Here is a 22282-nt window from a genome sequence, read left to right on the forward strand (position 1 = left end):
TTCCCCAACCTGATCAGAGCTGATTTGATGGATCCACAGGTTCACCCCTCTGGGCTGTGACGACCACTGAATACACACCATATCAGACAACAGCACGCCATCTATTTTTACATGGTTTGTCAACTGTCCTCTCCGGAGCAGCAGCCCCCCTCACTAATGGCCCTCCGGCAGCCAATCTGCTAATGTGCCATGCAGAGCAGCGTTAACGTCCAGGCTGAAATGATACATGCTTTTCTCTCTTATTATCCTCATCTCTCCACCTGTCCATCCGCCTGGCTTTCCCTATCACGTTGAGTACTGTACAGATCGATAATCCCTCCCCTGCCCCCAACCCTGCTCTGCCCTGCATGGACTGAGGGCCCATGTTTATTCACCTTCATCCTTCTCCCCTAACTCTATTTCTCATGACTTGTCAGACGTGTAACAAACCTCCAACACACACAGTGAGACACTGTTGAAGGGGCCTTTGATGCTTGTATTCCTCTTCTAATACACTGAATATTCTGTCGATTGATTGAGGAGTCTGGAAGGGCGAGGGAGCCGATGAGGCCACAGAGGATGAGGGACTCACTTGTTTGTCCGATGCCCGTTTTCTGCATAAAAATGAAGCGGTTTGAAGTCTTGGCGAGTCATTTAAGTCGAGTGACAGCAGGCGAAATCAAGTTATTCATTAACAAAAAAAGCAAATGTAAATCTTCAGATTACAGGATGAAGTCAAAGGTAAAGCAAATCTGGCTGTATGAGGAAGTGTGTGTGAATGAATCTATATCCTGAGTATGTGAGATAATGGCATACGGGAATGTGTGTCATCCAGTGCTACAAGTAAGTGTTATTATGCCTAAGTAGGGACTGAATCATGCAGCAAACACTATAATTTCCTTATGCGTCAGTGGAGTGGCTTTTTTAAATCAATGAGCAGGCTGGATGTATCGCAGTTGTGCCCAGTGGAACTGTCAACACGATTAAAAAACTGAAAATGAATTAAAAATATTTCAGCTCACACAAACAGGCTTTTGCTTCAGCTGCTGTTTCACAAAATAAAAACCTCTACAGTCAATTAAACCAACGAAAGACAAAAGAACCCTTTCAGTTCGAGAACAACAGCAGAAACTGAAGGCTGAGAAAAGTCAAATTGTTCTGGCCCATTTATCATGTTTTCCTCTGGATCTTGAGTTTTATCTCAAGAGCTGAATATTTCAGGCAAGTAAAGATCCGTGCACCAAGTGAGGAGAAGAAAAAGGTCATTTTAAAAGCTTAAATAAGGAAGAGGAATGCTATTTCTCCAGAGATGAACTCAAGAAGTATGAGAAAATGGTCTGATGTTAATTTGAGCTCAGTTATGTCTAGGAGAAACAGGCTGGACAAAGACGAGGTCCTACTTTGAATTTTCCTTTCCTCTGGGAGGCCCGTTGGTGCCAGTGGTGGTTTGAGTATTTCAGAAACTGCTGATCTACTGGAATTTTCCCGCACAAGCATCTCTGGGGTTTAACGAAATTGGTCTGAAAACGACAGCAAGTAGTGGTTCTCTGGGCAAAAACGCCTGGCTGGTTGCAGAGGTCAGAGAAGAATGGCCAGACTGGTTGGAGGTGACTGAAAGGCTGCTTTACTCCAATAATGGAAATTAAAGGTTTGGAGTAAGGCAGCTTCAGCAGCAGATGACCAGACCGAGTGTCACTGCGGTCAGCTGAGAACAGGAAGCAGGGGCGACAGGGGTCACGGGTCACCACAAGCAGACAATGAAAGATTGGCTCGGATGGTTCTTGATTTCTGTTGCAAAATTCAGACGGGACAAATATGGGTCAGGAGAAAAGCACAGATCCATCCTGCTTGAACTGACTGGTGATGTAATGGCGGGGGGGGGGGGGGTTCTTGGCATCATTGGGTATCATTGCTGGCTAGCAGGAAATCTCACCATGTCACCAGTTTTTTTAACATGAAAATTAGTTATTTTATATAATCCACAATGGTCAGATCTCAATCAGCCGTACATGGCGTTCAGGGAAAGGGAGATCACACATTTTAATGACTTTAAACCTTTTTTTTTGTTTCTGGGAATCATCTTGCAACCCCTCATCTGTGTCTCGCAGCAGATGAGCAATAGAGGACATTTGGGATGTGCTGGAACCTGAGATTTGTGTCTTGAGGGTGCTGCCCTCAAATCTTTGTGATAAGGACATCAAACCCCACAGGAACCAAATGTGTCCAGCTTTGTCCTGACTCTATGCCACAAAGAATTAAGACATTTCTGAGAGCTAAATGGCAAAATAGGGGGGCGGGGGGGGGGGGGCGGGGGTCCACCCGGTATGAACAAGGTGGCCTGGCTGGCAATCTCCTACCCTCATTGTTCAGTATTTTTCTTGTTAACACCACAACAGAATCGTCAAGGTCCTGTGTGTCATCTCGTCTTCCACTGAGCAAGTTGGCATGACGTCGGCTTTTGAGCAAACTTGTTGCAGCTACTGCATCTAAAAATGGGCTGACGTATGAGAGGGTTTTACACAGAACACACTTCCGTTACTCTCCTCTAAGTGATTGATGCCGTTTTATAGCTTCTCCTCAGCAACATCAAGAGGTTTTCTCCATTTAAAAAAATATCCTGTCACGTTGGAGCAAAAACAGCCTCTATTGTGTGTTTACCAAGATTTCTTTTAATAGCCTAGAATGTGTCATTCTTTCACTGCCGCGCATGTTTATATATTATGACTTAAGTGCGAGTGTATTTGCTGTGATAACATGGAAGAGGTGCAGTCCAGAGCTGCAGGCTATGGAAAAGGAGAATATCCATTACATAAGAGATTAAACTGAAGGAATCTGAGGTATGTATCCAAGAATGCCAGCCAATAATATTAAAGCCGACTTCATGAGCCCCCCTATATGTACAGAGCCTAGGCCGGCTCTTATCCCTTTGATGTAGGCTTGTACAAGAGCGCAGCCACACAGCAGGGCACCGGAGTGCACACTCGTATACTGCCATTAGACACCGTTGTTGTTCTAACTTTGAGCCACAGTGACAGAGGTCGCGAGCGTGAGTGTGTGCGAGAGCGAAAGAGAGCGGCATGAAAGTGGGTATCTGCTCAGGTGGTTCCTGGATTTTACATGAAACAAACAAATGCAGTCTGTGAATGACTGGGCAGCAGCTTTGTTGTTATTACACATCATGCCACCCGGTGCTTTTACTCAACCACACTATTCTAATGGACTGCTGCTTTTCCTGCTGCACTTCATTACATCAAACCAGAGAGTTAGATGGAGAGAGAGAGAGAGAGAGAGAGAGAGAGAGAGAGAGAGAGAGAGAGAGGGATGAGGGGTGGAGGGGATTACTGCTGTTTTGTTCAGCTCTCACTGTTTTGGGTAAAGGAATGTTTCAGAGTGGCTCAGTCCCCCCCTGAGTGTTTCATCCATCCACGTGCTGCACATACCCAACTGACGCACACTCATCATGATGAGTACACTCACTCTGTAAATCTGCCTCACACACACACTCACAAACAGACACACGAGCGCGTGCGCACACGCACACACACACACACACACACACACACACACACTATCCTCAGTTTTTAATGGAAGAATGTGTGATGCAGCTTCCTCCTTGAGTAGTCATCTCAGGGAAGACTTTTTTTCTGCCTCCTTGGCTGTGACACACACCTGTTGCTCTCGCTGGAGGCGGAGAGAGCAGGCAGGAGGACAGAGGCTTACACTTAAATCATTAGCATGCGCTCAGGAGGAATGGAGGGAGAGATAAGACAGAGGTGGGTGGACATCTAAGAGGAGAGGAGACGACTAAAACACTGGCTCTCAGAGCTCTTTTCCACAGCCATGGAAAACCAACTTTTATGTGTTTGTTGTGCATGCGTGCATGCATGCGTGCGTGCGTGCGTGCGTGCGTGCGTGCGTGCGTGTGTGTGTGTGTGTGTGACAGAGTGAGAGAGAGATAGAGAGAGAGAGACACTGACCTCTGACTCGGGCATAGCAGCAGCCACACTTAGCCAGGACTTTACGGAACAAGTGTTGGCAGCCACAGCCTCGGTGGTGGCGATGGTGATGGTGGCTCCCTTTCATGCTGTTGGACCATGAGCAGAGGTGGGCATGGCCCGGCACTCACTCGCTCTCTCCCTCTTTCACTCACTCTCTCTCTTTCTCTCTCTATCCCCACTCTCTCGTTTTCTCTCTCACCCTAACATAAGTAAGAGCTTCACTCCTTAAAGTTTTAATCCCTGGAAAGGTGAGCCTCCTCCTCAGTTGACTGCAGAAAGAGTTAAGACCCACATCCAGACTCAGAAGCAGAGTCCACAAAAGCAGAAGCGGAGAACAAAATCCACACTCCCGGTTTTCAGATGCTGATAAACAGAGAAAGATTCCAGTCAACGTGCTCCCTTCACCCTGTCTCTCTTTTCTCTCCTATGTTTTCTTTTTGGTGCTGAGCTCTCGCCTCTGTGAACCGCCTGGTCAAATGACAGACTGGGAGACTGCTTCAGTGAGAGAGAGAGAGAGAAAGAGGGCGAGAGAGAGAGAGACAGAGAGAGAGCAAGGGAGAGAGAGAGTAAGGGGAGGGGTGAGAAGGGTGGAGTTTGCAGCTCTAGTTGCTGGCTATTCCAGGATAAGGTTCCCACTCCCCTAATTTCCTCTCTTCCTGTCCTCTCTTACTCTCACCCCCCTGCTCCTTCTCAGCTGTTCTTCCTCCACTCCCTCCCATTTCCTGGCTCATCTGCCGTCCCTCTCTCCTCTCACAGCCTCTTCTCAGCACGGCTGAGTCTCATTTGGACATGGATAGCACTCACTGGGGCTCTTAGATATCTAAATCTAGTTGAAATGCCACGCTGGCTCGAGCGCGCTCTGAGCTGACCTTGGAAATAGTAACACCCTCGTCCATAATGATACATAATGCTATTTACAGAGGAGAGGCCATGTCAGCATTGGGGGTGTCATGTATTTTCCAGTAAGGCGACCACACAGTCATCATCAATGTCTGTGAGACTGGCAGTGTGTGTTCTCTTCATGGTAATGAGCTTTTCTGGGTGGGACACCTCCAAGATTCACGTCTGTGTTCATTTATGATGGTGGGGCCAGTCTAGAGTGCTCATCTTCCTTTGCGTTTCCATGGAGCCAGCTGGGGGTCTAGAATTTCACACTGTTGGCATTCATCTCTTTGTGCGTCTGTGCAAACCAGACATTAAGCCAGACAATTCATAGTAGAGGGACAGTCTGGTCAAAGACACCCGAGTACTGAAGAAAAGTCTTTGTGCTGAGACACACAGATCCCATCTTTGATATACGATATAGAGAGATGAGACAGATATTGAGTGCTACAATATTTACCAGCAAAATTCCATCAGTGCGCATTCAGTAGATGAGGGACAGCACAGAAGAAGTTTGACTTATTCATAGCTTTCCTAGGTATCCTAGCGTGTCTGGAGATGCATGTGTGACAACACACAAACGTGCATGCATGTGCGACTGAAGTAATGAGAAGTTTGTTGGAGCAAAAGGGCATTTGTGCCTGGTACCTCGGGAGTCTTACATTTTCTTGGCCAAAACGTGTAATTTGTCCTCTCGGTTTAGTTGTTTTGAGGCTGAGACACAATGTGCTCCCTCAATTTAATTAATTCATGGCCACAAGATAAAACGTGCAAGAACAGAGGGAACTAGTTATATCTTATAGCCACAAAGTAATTAAATTGAGGGAGTAAATTATACCTCTTTGCATCAAAACAACTGAAAAAAAAACAATCTATATCTCACGGCACCAAAATAACATCGATTTTTTTTCTCTTTGGCCACTCCAGGGCTCCGTAGGTACCAGACACACAAGTATCCAGATGATCTGGAGGCGTCTCAAAGTGAAAACACAGCAGCTCTGTTGCCAAGCCCACACATGATGATGCTGCATCTTATTTTGGTTTCTTATTTTCTCTTGTAGATCAGTTTATGAACTGGGAAGCTTCAGAAGTTGTGTAATTGCCAACATAACAGTGCAAACAAAGTGCACCATATTTAGATGTGTGCTTTACATCAGAACAAATTTGACTCAATCGGCACGAACTTGTGAGTCATCAGCCTTTATCCAGATGAAAATAGAGTCTGATGAAATGTTGCTGCAGCTTTTTTGAGGAAACAGTACATCAGTGCATGAATGACAGCAGAGGGGAAACAAAAAGGTTGTAAATCCAGGGACCCTGAGCGGGAAAGGTTTGGTGGTCCTGCCTCGCAGTGAAGTATCAAGCCAACCAGCTACTTTATGCAATATAACCCTGATGCATTTTATCTGTAACACAAATATAATACAACCCTACATGATAGACAAATTATTTTTATTGAGTAACATTAGATGAAAGGACTGCTTTAGAGGGCACATGTTTTATTCATGAAAATAAATCATAACTGCAGTCAATATACAAAAGACATGGAGCCTATTAAACCGCTACTTATATATGCAAGAAGCGGTTTAACACACTTGGACCCTGTTCAGTTCAGACTTGGTATTAAAATCCATCACGATGGGGTGGAATCAAAAGTGCTGCAACACAATCTGCTTATCAGGAAATGGAGCCTGCTGCATTGAGCTAGCAGTGGTAACAACATTGAAATTCCTCTTAACGGGTGCATCCTTTTGGACAAGATGTTCACCTTCTGACACGCAAACCGTTCCCCCACCGAGGGACAGCCCCCAATATACGCTGCAGGTTTTCAAAGATGCTGCTTCTGTCACCCAGTCTATAATAAGCTAGCCTAACATTAGCAACAGCAATATAATAGCTGGCACTGCTGGGTCAGACATATCAGTCAGTCCAGAGAAACGATGCTTGAGTGTTGTTGCTGGTCCCTAAACAGCTGTTTCGCTCACTTCTAGGCGGGCCGGCTCTTATGATGGTGCAGTTTTGATGTAGCGTGTGTTCTGAGAACCGAATGGTGATTTACTGATGGTTAAACAACAGTGCCATGGCCCAAAGCTTGTGACTCAATGTGATCTCATCTCAGCTGCACCACGCTATGCTCCTTCCTTCCACCCTGGCAACGATCTGACCATGTGGAAATCACCCTCAGATTAGTGCAACAAAGATGAGCAGCATCATGGCACCCACTCAGGTTCCTCTGTGGGGCTTTGAAATAGGAGTAGGCCGAGTATTGGCTGGCGCGGAACCAAGATGCACGCTTGTACATGAGCATCCCTGAGGTGCACCACCAAGAGCCTCAGTGGTTGGCATGGCGTAGCCATCTTTGCAGCATCATTCTGTCCATAGCAGGGGCTCACTAAAGGGGGGGGGGGGGGGGTGCAGGGGGGCCTTGGCCACCCCTGAAATCTCACTAGCAACTCCGGCAAACACACAGATGTTACATTTCATGGCCCAAGTGCAAGAAGAGCAGCGACTTACTGCCATGTCCAGGCACTGTTGGCAACTTAATTTATCACTAAATTCAGCAACTTTTTAATTCCCATTGGTAATATTTGTTCAAGGAGCACCTACTGACTAATGATGTGACTTTTGGGACAAAGTTTAGCAACTTCCCATTGAAAACAGTCGACAAAAATGACCCGTGAGCGAGAAGAAAACATGTCTCTGCATCCACTCACAGACAGAGGCGGAGCAGCAAAGAGGCTGTGGGATTTTTGCTCTTTGATTGTTCATTTTACATTCAGATAGAGCTGAAACCACAGAAGAGCTGTTGTCTTTTAATTATATGGCACATCAGACCTCGAGCAGCACAGCACAAGCTCAGAAATGCCTTAATGCTGCTGTAGTCTGTTTCAGTCACCGTTTCATATATTGTCTGACATCAAAACAGAATAATAAGTGAGAACTTTATTTGGAATTCATCTGAATTAATCAAAATACAGCACAGACTTACTTGCCAATTTACAGTACATCCCTGTAGGAAATATTATCTTCATGAGGATCATAACGTTCAGTTTTTATTGAATCGAGGAGACACACAGAGATGTTAACGTACAGGTTCGCCTAAAAAAAATCTCATCCCTGCGGCACTCGATACTGGAGAATAATGAAATTCCTGAAATTCACAAGGGGCTTCTGGTTTAGGAGTGATGCCCCAAAATGCTTACAGTCCCCGTGTGGCCCCCTATGAAAATATTCTGGGGTGCTTCACTGTCACTGATGGAGGTGGGGCAGCAGGCAGCTGTCAGGATGTTCTTGTTGTTTTCAGGAGCAAATAGAGGAGCTTTGCTGCCTCACCCATTAGCCACACAAGTGTAGAGAACACACACACACACACACAGACAGACAGACACACACACACACATATTGCACAGGACTCTTTCTATTGCTACCTCTCTTGTTCTTTTCCTCAGGAACCTACAGAGCAAGTTACAGCAGCTACATGGGAAGATAAACCCCACAGTCCATTTCCAGGCTCAGACAGTGAGCTGCTTCACCACACGTTTTACTCTGTACATAAAGATAGATGACAACCCACCCCTCTTCCTCCCAGGCTCTCTCTATCTCTCCATTTCTTTCTTATAATGGATGCTGTAAGTGTGTGTGACTGAAGGGGTAATTCAGCAGAGGAATATTGAACGATGCCGCTGAACGTCTCCACTTGTCTGATGCTGATACGGCTGCCAAACACTGTCGACGCAGAGGAGTACAATTCAAAGCAGGTTTGGAAAAAAAACTGATTTGACAGCAGAGAGGAGGTTTTTCAAAATGAAGCGAGATAAAACAAAGACATGGAGACAAGAAACAGAGGGCAAGGAATTACAATGTGAGCGAGCGTCGCCTGTACTATCAGTCAACACGACTGCACACTGGAGACATAATGAAAAACGCTCTCCTCTTGTATTTAACATTCATGAAGAGAGTGCAAGGGAATCTTTTCATGTGTTATTCAATTAGAAGCTGCCAAACTGTGTTGCAACATGACACCCAGAAGGGGGCATTTGTACTTGTTGCATACTGGGGATGCTTTCAAAACGCAGCAAACTTTACTCGTATTTTTGAAACATATTAACTGTGATAACAGTATCACACACATGAAATTCTCTGACGAAGACGCTGGCTTCGTAATAACATGGAACTGGCATGCCGACTCTGGATTTTTTAACTGACAACCTTATAGTTGTGTGTCAGCCTTGATGCGCCACACTTACCATCTCATTTTCTCAATTTGGAAAGAAAACTGTCAATAAATTAGCAGCAAGTGTGGCCCAGGAGCCACGCACACAGCTCTGAATCCCAAAAGAGTTATAGAAGAAATGCTCTTCCTCTGGCTCGAAGGGAGGCGCGGGGGAAGTGAGGTGATGCGTGCAATAACACACATTCATCTCTCTGCTTTTATCTCTCTCCTTCACTCCCTCACGCCTTCCCTCTCTCCATCTCCCACATGAGGCACCACACACCCTGCCCCTCTTCAGACTAACACACTACAAATTACTCATCTGCGCACACATGCTTGTGCAGATGTGAAGAGAGAGTCTTAAAAACAGAAGATGAGTGTAAACATCAATGTTTTGTCTACATTATAAATGATTAGCAGGCCATTAGATGCATTCTATCCAAGCCAGCAAAACAGGAAGAATGAATTGTTGCTTTTTTCTGAATAGGAGACAGTCGATCCCATTTGCAGGAAACATGATGAATGAATTTGAAGGAGCACCAACGTTCACAGATTAAATCCAATAAACGCTAACTGTACGTTCAAGGACTGCACTCTGGATGCATGCAGGCAGAACTCACATGACGGAAGAATAATAGCAAGTCTCACTTGAGTAGATACGCAGTTGCTTATTCACAGTTTGCTCCCCAACCCCCCACTGACATTAGCCTCTCTTCACCCTATCAGCCAGCTGAAATCCTGCCAAAATACGCTCACTTAGATTTCATGTTCCTTCCTCCTTCTCCCTCACTTTTCCTCCCTTATTTCCTCTCTCTTTCTCTCTCTTGCTTCCTCCCTTCATCTCCAAGCTGAGCGCCAATTAAGGAAAACTGGCATTCTGAACAATCTGGCGTGGAGGGGGGGGTTTTTTGGCTGACGTCCCACCGAGGAGCAGAAGTCACAGAGTAAATGTCCTGTTCTCTTCTGTTCTGATGGTCTGAATGAGTTGCTGTTTTTGTCCAGCAGGCTAAAAGACACTGCTGGCGTTCAACCAGGAAGAGGGCGTGTTGCTCTTTGCATGGATGCAAGCGTGAGTACAACCAGGTGCCTCCCCCAGCTCTGCACTACAATAACAGGAGATGCACCACCCAGGGCGACTTATCTCTCACAAAAAATCAAAGATTTGGACCTGATACACCCCAACATTCACACAAACACACAGCATGGCAAACATCCGCTCATTTTACAGCCAGCCCAGACTGGAGTTTTGTCTTCCACCCGATCTCTTCAGCTGCTATCTGAATCTTGTTCCAGCAGCAACATGCTAGCACTGAGCTGACTGTGTTCAAGGATTAATCCTTAACTAAAAATCCACTCAAAGGAGAAAATGTTAATTAAGTAAAAGCAAACCTAGGGACATCACTTGAAGAGGCGCAGCTGCTTTATCTTTAATTAATAGTGACTGAGACCAGACTTACTGGCAAGGGAGTTGATGATGTTCTGTCAGAAAAAGATATTCAGGGTGTCCAGGTAAAGTGTTCAGTGTGGGTAGCGTGACCTCCGTGCCCCCCGGTGAAACTCTCTGCTTACTCCATGTCATGGAAGGAGCATGTGGCAGTCTGATGGGGTGAGGCAACAACCAGGAGGAAGAATACAGGGAACAACATACACAAAAATATGAAGTTTAAAAAAAAAAGGATATTTACAGATGCCCTCTGCAGTAAGAAATCACCAACACACTCTGAATCATGCTGCGAAGCTTTAAATGTCAACATTGAAGTTTCAATTTTGATTTTGGTCTTACATGACACATTCAGGAGCACACACAGGCCCATGAATGTGTGTAGAAAGGCGACACGTCCCCACTAAGGTTGTGTTGATGTATTTCCATCTGCTTCCTCTCTTCCAGGTCAGTCTTTGCTCTAAATGCCAGCTGTGCTGTGGAGCAGCGACACGACTGACCTGTGCCTCCCAGCAAGGCCCATCTGACCCACTTCTCCAAAACACAGCATTAACTTCTACAAACAGATTCTATACAAATAATGATTCAGGATTACGATGGATTAAATGTAGTTTAATCCATAGACGTGTGAAGTTCATGGTCAGATTTTTACAAGAGGAAAATCATAACTTTATTTCAAGAATCAGGATCAGCGAGAACTCTCAGGGTAGCAACGGGGCCACAAACGGCTACTTGTAGATGTAACTCATCCATTTCCATCCAGCTGGTGCTACGAGCAACTTCTACTGAGCGTGAGGGTCCCACACACATTAGAGGGGTGTAGATAGATCATTACTGTGTACACACAGCGTAGCACATAGCAGCATGGAGTTCGGCCCAAGAGTCTTCAGTCTAGAATTTTTCAACTCTAAAAGAAAGCAAAACAGAAAAAAGTGATTTGGTGTTGTTGTTGTTGTTGTTGTTGTTGTTGTTGTTGTTTTCATTTTGATGGCCAAATTGAACGGGCTTGATTTCGGGCAGCCCTGCTTCATGTGCCCCACTTTGAGCTGCAGGTCTGATCTCTAGTTTTATTCATCTTTTTTTATACAGCAGGAAATACCGATCTGGTGCACTGAATAGCTGTGATGGAAAACTTTTTTTTTCATAATTATTTATTTAATCTTTTCTTGAGTTGATACAAATTCCTTTTAGTTATCGCAATAAATTTTGACAGTAAACTTGTGATAAACTCTAAGTTACACAAGAGAACACTCAGACGTGGGCCCAGGGTATGTGCATCAGTTGTGGGTCAAACGCAGCAGCGTTGTTACCGGTTCCCGGCGGTTTCCTGTTGATGTGATGTCACCGTTTCACCTTGAAAAAAGGCATCACAAACACGCAAGGTCATCCATGTGAGCTGCAGGGCTGGGAGTTGAAGGCATCCCAACAGAATAAAAGCAACTGATGAGGTTTGAAAGAAACTGATGGGGAGCTTTGTGTTCTTTGACAGAGTTCCAAGTTTTTTTGTTTTTTTTTTAAATAACATTGCAGAAGACATTGCTTTGAGGGAAAAGTGACGGAGAGATCAATCTGGACCGGAGAGGAAAAGGGTGAGAAACAAAGGAAAAGTAGCAGGAAATAATCCGAGGAAAAAGGATGTCACAATGGAATTAGCCACTTTTCTCTCCTTTGAAAAGAAAAACAACAGAAAGGGAAGAAGAGCCGAGTAAATGAGGATGGAGAAAAGTGTGGAATTGAAAAAGGCTGGCAGCGTCCTGGGACTCCTGGGAAGCCACTCAGACATCTTGTTCTAACACATAACAGATGGCCCTTATGGCTGTAAGAACCAGGTCTTTAAAGACATCAGGGTTCTCTTCGCGTTCTGCTCTCTTCTACAGAAGCAGCAAGAGATGGAGACAATGTGCTGACCTCTGACGGTCAAACTCACCACATGTCCAAGGTTCTTGACGTTTGACTGTGCACATTATTATCATATAAATCATTGTAATGATTCATTCAAATGTGCCGAGGAGGCAAAGCTGATTTGAGTGCCAGTAGGAATTCACCAAAACTATACACCAAACATGGTGACTGGTGCTGTGGAGGCCGAGGAGGAACCAACTGCACTTCCTGCTACACTTCAATGCGTGTATGTCCATCCATTAAATATACTGTACAATCTTTTAGACTAAAAATGTTGAAGGAAGAACCATCACATCCGTTCAACACAGTTTTCAACAGTAGGTCCGTCTGGGATCGCTTTGTCGAAGGTGTGCGCTCACTGACTGACCTCCGGTTTAAACGTTTAACTCCGAGACAAATACTTCAACGTGTAGTAAAAATGATTATCAAACATGAACATGTTTAGTTCCTGCAAATCAAATGCAGAAGGTATCAGAGTTTGGTGTGTGAGTCCTAAGTAGCCAAGCGTGTTAACTGGCAAGTTACCATGATTACAACTGGTGAGTCTGGTTTGTATAAAGTCAAGGAAATGTCACTGAGTCATGATCAGACACCATACAAATGCAGGGTTTTTTGAGGACTTAACATCAAGGAAAATAAACCCATAGGTATGCATAAACACACACACACACACACACACACACACACACACACACAGATTTAACAGAAAGCCAAAATAGAACTGAAAGGCAAACAGACACACACAAGCAGATGAACAACACACAAAACTGAGAGACACAAACAAAAAGGACGGTGCTAAAGGCAACCAGAAGGACTTCATCACAAGGCTAACATGTAGAGATGATTAGTCTTTTTAAAAAAGCAACAAAAAAACACAGATTTAGAAGATGTAATGGAATCCATGGAGCTGTTCCAGCGTTCTGGAGCAACAAAAGCACTGCCGGTTTTAACACAGCGATAGATAAAGGACCTTGATCAGGTGCTGCCAGAGGTCAGCAGGGGTCAGTAAATGGAAGGATTCGTACATGATTTTGAAGCATATTCTTTAATTGAGTGAAGGGAAGAAAGAAAGGTGGGACCACCTGACTGATGCGGTGTGATCAGTAAGGAGGGAGTTAGAGGAGGTTAAAAAGTTGTTTACACTGCCACCTCTGGGCTACAGGTAGATGACACAAACTAAACTGGCACTGCTCTATTCATGACCACTACTGATACAAATGTTCAAAATCAGGTTTTAGATGTTTCTGAAATAGTTTTATTGTGTGTAAGACTGAATATGCACCTCTACTGGGGTTGTACGCTGAGACAAAGAAAGGTTCATTACCACCATATTTTATGGTGGTAATTTGTTATTTTGTAATTACACAGAAAGCCGCTTATTTGATACTCTGGGATATTTTAAAGTCAGATCTTGTTGCTCTGGTTAAGATACTATTCTGCCTTGTGTTTTTCTGATTTTCCATCCAATTTCCCATCCAGGGGAAATTAGGTTATGCAAAAACTGAACAAAAGAGCTTGTCTGGGACTGGAATAAACAATTTCCCTTTTGGTCGTCTTCTTTCCACATGTCCCTAAATGCATTTCTTGCCATGAGTTGTGAGTGAAGATCATATTTGGCAGCGGGAACTTCAACAGTGCACCCGCATCCAAGTCCTACCATTACAGATAAGCATCGCTGACAGCTTCGTCTGGCCCCATCACCCTCGCCTCACTCGCACCTCTGTGGTACGCCATGTACTGTTCTCCACAATAGTTAATGGTCCTGCCACATGGTACACACCACCAAAACTTCCATCTATACACACACTCACACACACACACACACACACACACACACACACACACACACACACACACACACACACACACACACACACTACATCCAACTAAAACCCAGATCCAGCTACAAAGCTCCTTTTGTTCCATTCCACTCAAGGAAAATGGCAAAGCACGCAAGCCTTTCACAGCAAATCTGAATAAGTGCAACCAACAGTGTTGAAGCAGTCGGGGATGGGAGGCAGCTGAACATGTTTTCTTGCCCCATCTGGAAATTGCTGCATGTGTACGTACTTCCACACAAAACCTCTTTCTTTCTCTTAACTACTTACGTATGCTACATTACAACACAGCAATTTACTGCTATCAGCTCTAAAAGGGGGTACTTTCATTGGTATAAAGCGGCAACATTCAGGTGACTCCAATCTGATACTTTCCCTGAAGTTATTACTTCCTAATGACCACAATCAGATACGGCAGATGGGACTCAGGCCTGTTTTCTGGCCTGAATTTACATAAGGCTAACACTCCTGACAGGCTGAGCAGAAGGAACAAGGCTCACAAGGTGTGTAAACCCTCATAAATTCAAGAATGTTGTGAAAAACCTTGACCAAACAAATGAAAACGAAAGAGTAGCCACCAGTTTTTCACGAGGTGATGGAGTGGCTGAGCAGGCTGTTTGAGAAGTCACTGCTGTGACATTTGAGATGTTTCACACAAAGAATCAAAGCGGAGCCTGGGAGTTTGTGTTTCGGTGAGTCTGTACGCTCTGACTGGTTTGGTGAGGGCCAGTGTTTAGACTGGCATTATGGGTTTGGGGTCACTAACTGGCCTGTCACACTGGGTGTAGCTTTCAGGTCCTACCTGTTCTTTCTCTCAGCTCTGGGTTTTCAGTGGCGCTGTGCTGCTCCCGGTCCCGTCCCTCAGGCTCCCACTGGCCCTGGACAGGCCTTTTCTCCTCCTCGCTTGATGGGAGGTCCGCCTCACCTCCCTCTGAGAGCTACACACAGAGATGCCTTTGTCAGCTGTGGAGTGCTGTTCTCGAGGAGGAAGCCATGGTGAGATTGCAGAGTTCTTACAGTCACATAACCACAAACAGCATTATAGCAGCCGTTGTATTTTTCCGTAATCTGCTGCATCTTTTTCATCCTTTCCTCCATTACACACTGAAGAAGAATGCGATGGAAATTTCTGAGGTCCAACTTTTACCACAGTGCTCGGATAAGAATGACTTCCCAGACAGACGCTCAATCTATAAACACACAGCGGCAGCACCGGAGTCCACATAAATCACTCCTCTGTGGGGATGGAGGCACACTGATGTGCCTTTTTTGTCATCGTCCGACAGGATGGAAGTGATACATCAAAACAAACATTTCAAAGTTTCATAGCAAAACCTGCTGGTTCTTCTACTGTTTCGCGACATGTTTCAATTAGCGGATGCTGTGTCACAGCCAGCAGCATCGGCCGAAGCTCATGAAATGACAGAATATGTTGCTTTAGCGGATACATCTGGAGTTTCTGTAGTCAGGGATGAAAAGGAGTTTTTCATGCGAGTTCAGAAATGACAGAGAGGATGATAATGAATGATCAGAAATGCAGCAAAGCGTGGCGAGTGATTACAGCTGATATATCAATTAAAATTCTCCCTGCATGACATTGTCTTTGGTCTGATGGTTTAATCACTTCTACTTCTACTGCCTCCTGTTTCTCAGAAACATTCTAAATTCCTCCCAAGCACTGAACAGAGACTAGCAATCTGACCCATCTCTCGCTCACTCTCTCACTCTCTGTCTCTGTCTCTCTCTCTCTCCGACCATTTTAGCTTTATGATCAACTTGGAGCGATGACACAAAGTAAACTTGGCATGTAAGGAGGTGAGCCACACATAGATACAGTAGGATGTCACGCTCTGCAAGCACAGAAAAATTCCTCCATGTGTCTATGTCTGTCCTTCTTGATTTGTGGCTTTATGTCTTCCGAAACACGCGGTGATTATGCAGAGATTTACCAGAGAGGACGTGTTAGAGTCACAACTCACCCACTGTTGATTGGGTATGGCCACAGACGTGAGCAGGTCGGCCATGGCTCCCAACATTTGGTCCGTGCGTCCCTGATTTTTCTGTAGAGCCTTCATTCTCCTCACGCCAACAACAAGTGGCTCACCTCCCTCAAACTCTCCCACCACCTATGATTGTGTTCCGCTGCTTCAACGTGTGTCCTCCTCTCCTCCCGTCTCCTATCTGTCCCGTTCGTCCTCCTGGATTTTGTTCCTGTGCCACAGTTTGGAACTGAGCCACTGCAGCCCACCTTCAGACCACATGCAAGAAAATAATTGATTCTAGAGGAGGGGGAGCATGTTTCTGTCTGGACCTGGGAATGTGCACTTGGCAGGAGCCCTGGAGTTTGTCCCTCCTTGTCCCTCTGTTTCCCTCCCCTGTGCACACAGGTGAGCTTACAGAGGGTGTTTCTTAATTCTGGTTCAGTCCAACTTGTCCTCTCTGCATCAGGCTTCCATGCAGATAACGGCAGAAGATTTACGCTCTTGGACTGTCCTCTTCTCGGTCATCCTTTCCAATGAGGAGTTGCAACCATCTGGTTGGATTTCCTGGTGCTGATGAATTGATCTTCTCCTGTCCTTCTCTCTTAATGCCCAAATGGTGAGCCGTGTCTGCAGGGCTGAGCAGATCACCCTCCCCGAAATCCTCCTTTCTTCTTCTTCATTGGCTCTAGAGGATCACCACCCCTTCCCCCAGACCTCTCCCCCCTTCATTCTTCTTCTTCTTTTATTTCTTTCCACTTTGTCTTCACAACAAGGATCCCCCCCCCCCCCCAATCAAACAGTCTCAGTCTTTCCTCTGGGTCTTCTTTGGTTACTTTGAAATGTCCTGGCACCCTCTCCCTCTCTATCTCTCTCTCCGTCTGTGCCCAAGTCTCAGGCAGTGACACATGGATTGTGTGAACTCTCGGGCAGCCCCAAATAAGGTATGAACACACAGTCCATGAAGCAGGACTATTTAAGACTTGCAAAAAGATCTTGTTCAACTTCTTCAACTGCCCACGTTACTGATCAGCCAATCAGTGCTCTTCGTCCCTGCATTGATTTGTCATTGAAAAGTTTGAAGGTTTGTAACATCTCCGACTGACAGATGGTGCTTGAGTCATGGAAAGAATTATGTTGGAGTGTGTGCGTGTGTGTGTGTGTGTGTGTCTATTTCTGTGCGTCTGAAAGTTGCGGGGACATTTTGGACGGGCCTCCCAACATCCAAGGACATCTGGAGTGTTCACGCAACCGTTTCATTAATTTATGTTTTGCAGCCAAAGTGGAAAGGTGATGCCAAAGATCTCGGTCGATCCCTGTTGTTGATCACGAGTCTGTCCTCATACGTTCAGACACAGTAAAAAGTAACGATGATAACCGGGAAGCATCCCCCCGGCGAGGGCTAGAAAAGTTTACGACAACATTTCATCAAATGTTCCCACTCAAGAAACACATTAATCACTCCTCCTCTGTGGTGAGCTTTTTATTTCAAGAGATCCTGCGTCACATTATTCTGCAGAATATGAAGTTGGTTCAGCTTTAGAGGAAACTAACTGCATGAATAAGTGGGAAAATGACAGAAAAATGGGAAATCATAAGCTCCGATTAAAAGCCCTTTATTTTACGGATGCAATTCCAATTTTAATCAAACTCATTTTTTATGGTAATCATGATCTTAATCTTTTTCCTTACGGTTCAAGATCACCCTCATTTGTCTACTTTAAAACATTTTGCAGCCACATTAGCTGCCCGATTTCGTTTCATAAAATAACTGAGGACTCGATTCAGATTCAAAAAAAGTACGTCCGTCCCTAACTTTTTCTTTAAAATGGGTGTTTGGTTGGAGGCGTAGCTCTTGTGATCATTTCTGACGCCAATTTAAACTTGAGGAGACACAAATGTTTGCAAAGCAGCAGCAAATCAGGCTCTCGGACCGTGCGTGCATTTTAATCACCTGGAAACTTTTATTTCATCTAAGAGCTGCTCAACTAAGCCTTTGAGTCCTGAGTATTTCCAGACTGACGATCGCTTCATCAACTCATACAATCAAACACATTCGAGGAGACAGCTCACCACCCATTTTGGCTACACCTTTTTGGCTGCAGGGTATTTTCCTTTTGATTTGATTTTATCTATCAAATCATAGACTCGTTCTGGAAAACTTCCCGGCTTCAATGGGCTGAGTGCAGCCGGAGATTCTCAAGCTCTCCAGTTTTGGTCATAGGCAGTCTAGACTGAGGGTACATTTATCTTGTTACTTATTGGTTACATTTCTGTTTATTTTATCAGTCAAAAGCAGACAAACACCCAGAGACATCCTAAATATGGTCAGATGTGCCATTAATCAAGGAAAGCTCAGTCATTTTAAGAAGTTTTTTAACATTTTTGATGAAAACTAGCTGCGCATTTCCCTCCGTTGTCTGAGGACACACTGAGCCCAGCAGTCACTGATAATCCACCAACACATCTCTTTATATCTCTCAATACATTGATGTCTATGTGAATATTTTACTGCCCACTGCTGCAGTTATGCATAGACATTAATCAGCCATACGTCTTCATGTAATGATTAATTATATTGGTTATTACTGCGTTGGCTCCTTCCCTCCATGCTTTGTGTTCTGATCAAGTCTGTTTCAAGCAGAGATTCGTCACCTTGAAGACAGTGAGGTTTAACTCTGAATATGCTGATGCAGAGCTTTTACAGCATCTATTTTGTCTTACAACAAATTGTTGACAGAATCTAATTTATGCCTCCATTTCCTGGAGGGAGTAAAAAGTAACAAGATATTTTGTTCCCCTAAGCCACGCGATTGTAAATCTGACTTGTAAATGTTACTTTTTACAAATCTAACCATAAAACTCGTTCAGCTGATGATGACAGACCCATGTTTATGCGCCTCGCTCATCATTTTCCTCTGCAAAAGGGCTTACGTGTTTTCATTGAGTCAAGACGGAGCTCCACGTTGTCAAAATGGAATGGAGCTCCTACAATAGAGGAATTAAAAAATGTTGAACTTTTAATCGCTTTTAATCTCGGGCACCCGTGAAGACCTCAGAGAAATGACTGACAGGTAAAGGCGAGAGAGAATGAGGGAGCTGTAAACTTGGGGCTGAGATTGTTGTCGGCAGCCACAGAAAGTTTCCATCCGGTGAACAGTAGAACTGCAGAGTCAGCAGACGTTTGACGCTTTTGCCTAAATGTGAATAAACTAACAACTCTGCTCACGTTTTGGTGATAGAAAATCTGCCAGATACATTGTGGTCGGAGGATCACCCGTGAGTGAACAGTTTAAAAACACCTCCATGGAATTCTTTGCGACCGCGGCATCAGTTTAATTGTCATGAGAAGTAGCCAGGTGACAGTCTGGAGACCTGCGAACAGCACGAAGCCCTCATGACAGAACATTCATCAAAACGATAAAATCCAACAGTCAACATGTACGAACGGGATTTATGATGGCAGGACTGCATTTAGATGCATTTTCTCCTCACAAAACGTGTGACACTTTGAGTCGTGACAAATTGTATTTTCTTAATTGTAATCCTCTAATCCATCGCTGCCAAATCCAGGGCAGGAGAATGAGAGAGGACGTGAGCTCAAGTCCCACTTAAAGCAGTTGACATAGAAGTTACCAGTGCTTACACACACACACACACACACACACACACACACACACGCCATCACCATGATCAGACTCATTCACGGTGGTGACTCTGTCCCACTGCACTGTTGGGCCTCTGGCTGCCTCCAGATAACCATCACTAATGCCTTCTTCACCTGCCCGTCACTCACAGGACAAAAAAATGTCTACTTTCCATTATAATAACTTCACCAAGGACACATTCAGCTCTGTTTCCTCTCTCTGCTGCCTTCCATTCATTTCATGCCTGGTGTTTTTGATGTTTTAGAAGCAGAGTGGGACTGTCTCTCAGTCAAATAGCTGGAAATAATAAGGCAGATGCTCATGGAGACTGAGTAAGTGTTGGTAAGATCGGTCCTGGAGACGCTCCAGCAGGCTAATATTAGCCCAGCACATGGCTGTCTTTAGAATCACTCACTAAGCTGGCTAAACTTAGCTCACTGCCTCCCAAGCCTCTTTCGACCACTGACCTCTGCTGGGTGTAGTCGTCCATGGAGAGGCTGGACGCTGACTCGAGCTGGACAGAGACTTATTGCTACTGTATAGCTGACCCCAAACCAAACTGTGACTGGGAGGTAGGAACCAGAGCAACATGCTGCTTAAAATCATTTGGGCCTTTGAGAAATCTGAGCAATTTGTTTTCTAAGACAATCATAACCCTGCGTGTGCTATGCTGCCCTCATCTGGTCAGAAAGATAGATTATGTCTCGTCAAGAGGAAAGGAAAACATCCTGCCCCCTTCCCATCAACTTAATTTCTGTTTTGGCTTCTCTTCCCTCCAGCGTGCCTTTCCTCCCTCTCCCTGTGTTTCATATCAGTTCGGAGTCCCACCTCAGGCTCTTGTGTCTACATACAGCAAACGCTTGAATAATGGATCAGCCGATTGTGATGACGAACATCTCATCTGATTGTTTACAGACGCACGAGCTGTTTCTGATAAGGGGGCATTTGATGGGATTTTGGTGGCAGCGGATGAGTCTGCCTCAACAACAGGCCTCTGTTTAACTCTTCACATCAGCAGCTCTAATTTTTCAAGAGTTGAGGGCTTTTGAATGAGTGCAATTTGTCACAGTGGCTTTGCTCGGCCGCGGTGGTTGGCTCCATGATGGATATCAAAAATATTTGACTCATTAACAGTGCCGGCACGGAGCATTTCATTCCATCTTGTTCGCTGTATGAAGAAGATCTGACCCGACTGTTCACATTTATATTTCGAAACGTGATCCATACCAGATTCAAGTGAGAACGGCTCACGGCACTGAACTGACTCGCACGAGACGCACAGCGAGACTTTGTTAGTTCGAGGTTTTGGGATCTTCAAAGTTTCCTGCTGCCGTGTTCAGCCACTTGTTTCCCTCCTCACGACCCCTGCAGCCCCCCAACACCTCGCTGACGACCATCACCGCCTACATCGAATCTGTTAATCTCGTGACAAACGTCGGATGATTTAAAAGTCTTATGAATTCAGATACGATTGTTCAGTGGTCCAAATCGGAATGAAAACAGATCTGAGTCACATCTCTGTTTCCAGTCCAAGGCTGCGCTTCACAGTTTGATCAGCGGGAGGCAGACGACACCCCGCTAACAGAGAGGAGTTGTTGCATAACACAGGCTACATTTACATGAACAGAGTCACTGACTGGCCAAACTCCAATTAAATATCAGGGTTAATCTCTCCACCTCTGAGTAATTTAAGTGCCCGCTGCTATGAATAAAGCTGTTAGCGCGATTTTCTTGACCACATTAAGGATTCAGCTCTAGAACATCAAAGGTTTAGTCAGTTTGTGCAGAGGGGAACTAGAAAACCTTAATTTGGGTTGTTTGTCCTTGTTAAGTGTGTGTTCAGTGTGACACCAACATAATACCTGATTATCTGGGAATTCCACATTCATTGTGTTGTGCTGCAGTTTTCTTAAACTCATGCAGCTGCTCCAGCTACTTTAGCATATTGTGTGTGTGTATGTGTGTGTGTGTGTGTGTGTGTGTTTGTGTGTGTGTGTGTACCATGAGTTGCATTTTGTGTACACACAGCAGAATGCCCGTGTGTTTCCATGCATGTCTGTGTGTCATCTTTGTCATGGGAATAATTACTACCAAGGCCCCCTGGCTGAGAGCCACAACAGGGTGGGTTTGTTGTCCCAGCAAATAGATTTCCATGGGAAAACAGAGTCGAGTCACTGTCTCCCATCACACGCTGAAATCATTCAGGCAGGGGGTCCTCAGCAGCAGATCAGGGCGCCACCGCCACCCAGGATGGTTTGGTTTCCTCGGATACAACAAAGGGGTGAGAGAGAGCCAGATGGAGTGATGGTGAGAGAGAGAGAGCAGACTAACTCCTGAGGCTGTAAGAGGAGCAAGGTTTGCTGCTGTCTGTTTCTTTCTCTTAATCCTTAAATCTTCTGTAAT

At 45.0% G+C, this 22282-nt stretch overlaps 1 protein-coding gene across 3 annotated transcripts in view; it reads right to left on the reverse strand.

Moving 5' to 3' along the window:
• The window catches only part of arhgef25a (Rho guanine nucleotide exchange factor (GEF) 25a), a 45135-nt gene extending 28305 nt beyond the window's left edge, over positions 1 to 16830 (reverse strand). For 2 of the 3 annotated variants that reach the window (XM_086214779.1, XM_086214778.1), the window contains exons 1-2: positions 16233 to 16830; positions 15056 to 15191 (exon numbers count right to left, since the gene is read on the reverse strand). In XM_086214779.1, the coding sequence (XP_086070905.1) occupies positions 15056 to 15191; positions 16233 to 16328 (232 nt within the window). In that variant the 5' untranslated portion in view covers positions 16329 to 16830. Of the gene's footprint in view, positions 1 to 3956; positions 4451 to 15055; positions 15192 to 16232 lie in introns of those variants that run through there. The other variant, XM_086214780.1, reaches the window with a different exon arrangement.
• Positions 16831 to 22282: the final 5452 nt, after the last annotated feature.

This window comes from Aulostomus chinensis, chromosome 9 (assembly GCF_037954235.1).
Source record: "Aulostomus chinensis isolate RoL2024-O1b breed Wild chromosome 9, RoL_Achi_v1.0, whole genome shotgun sequence".
NCBI classification, from domain to species: Eukaryota; Metazoa; Chordata; class Actinopteri; order Syngnathiformes; family Aulostomidae; genus Aulostomus; species Aulostomus chinensis.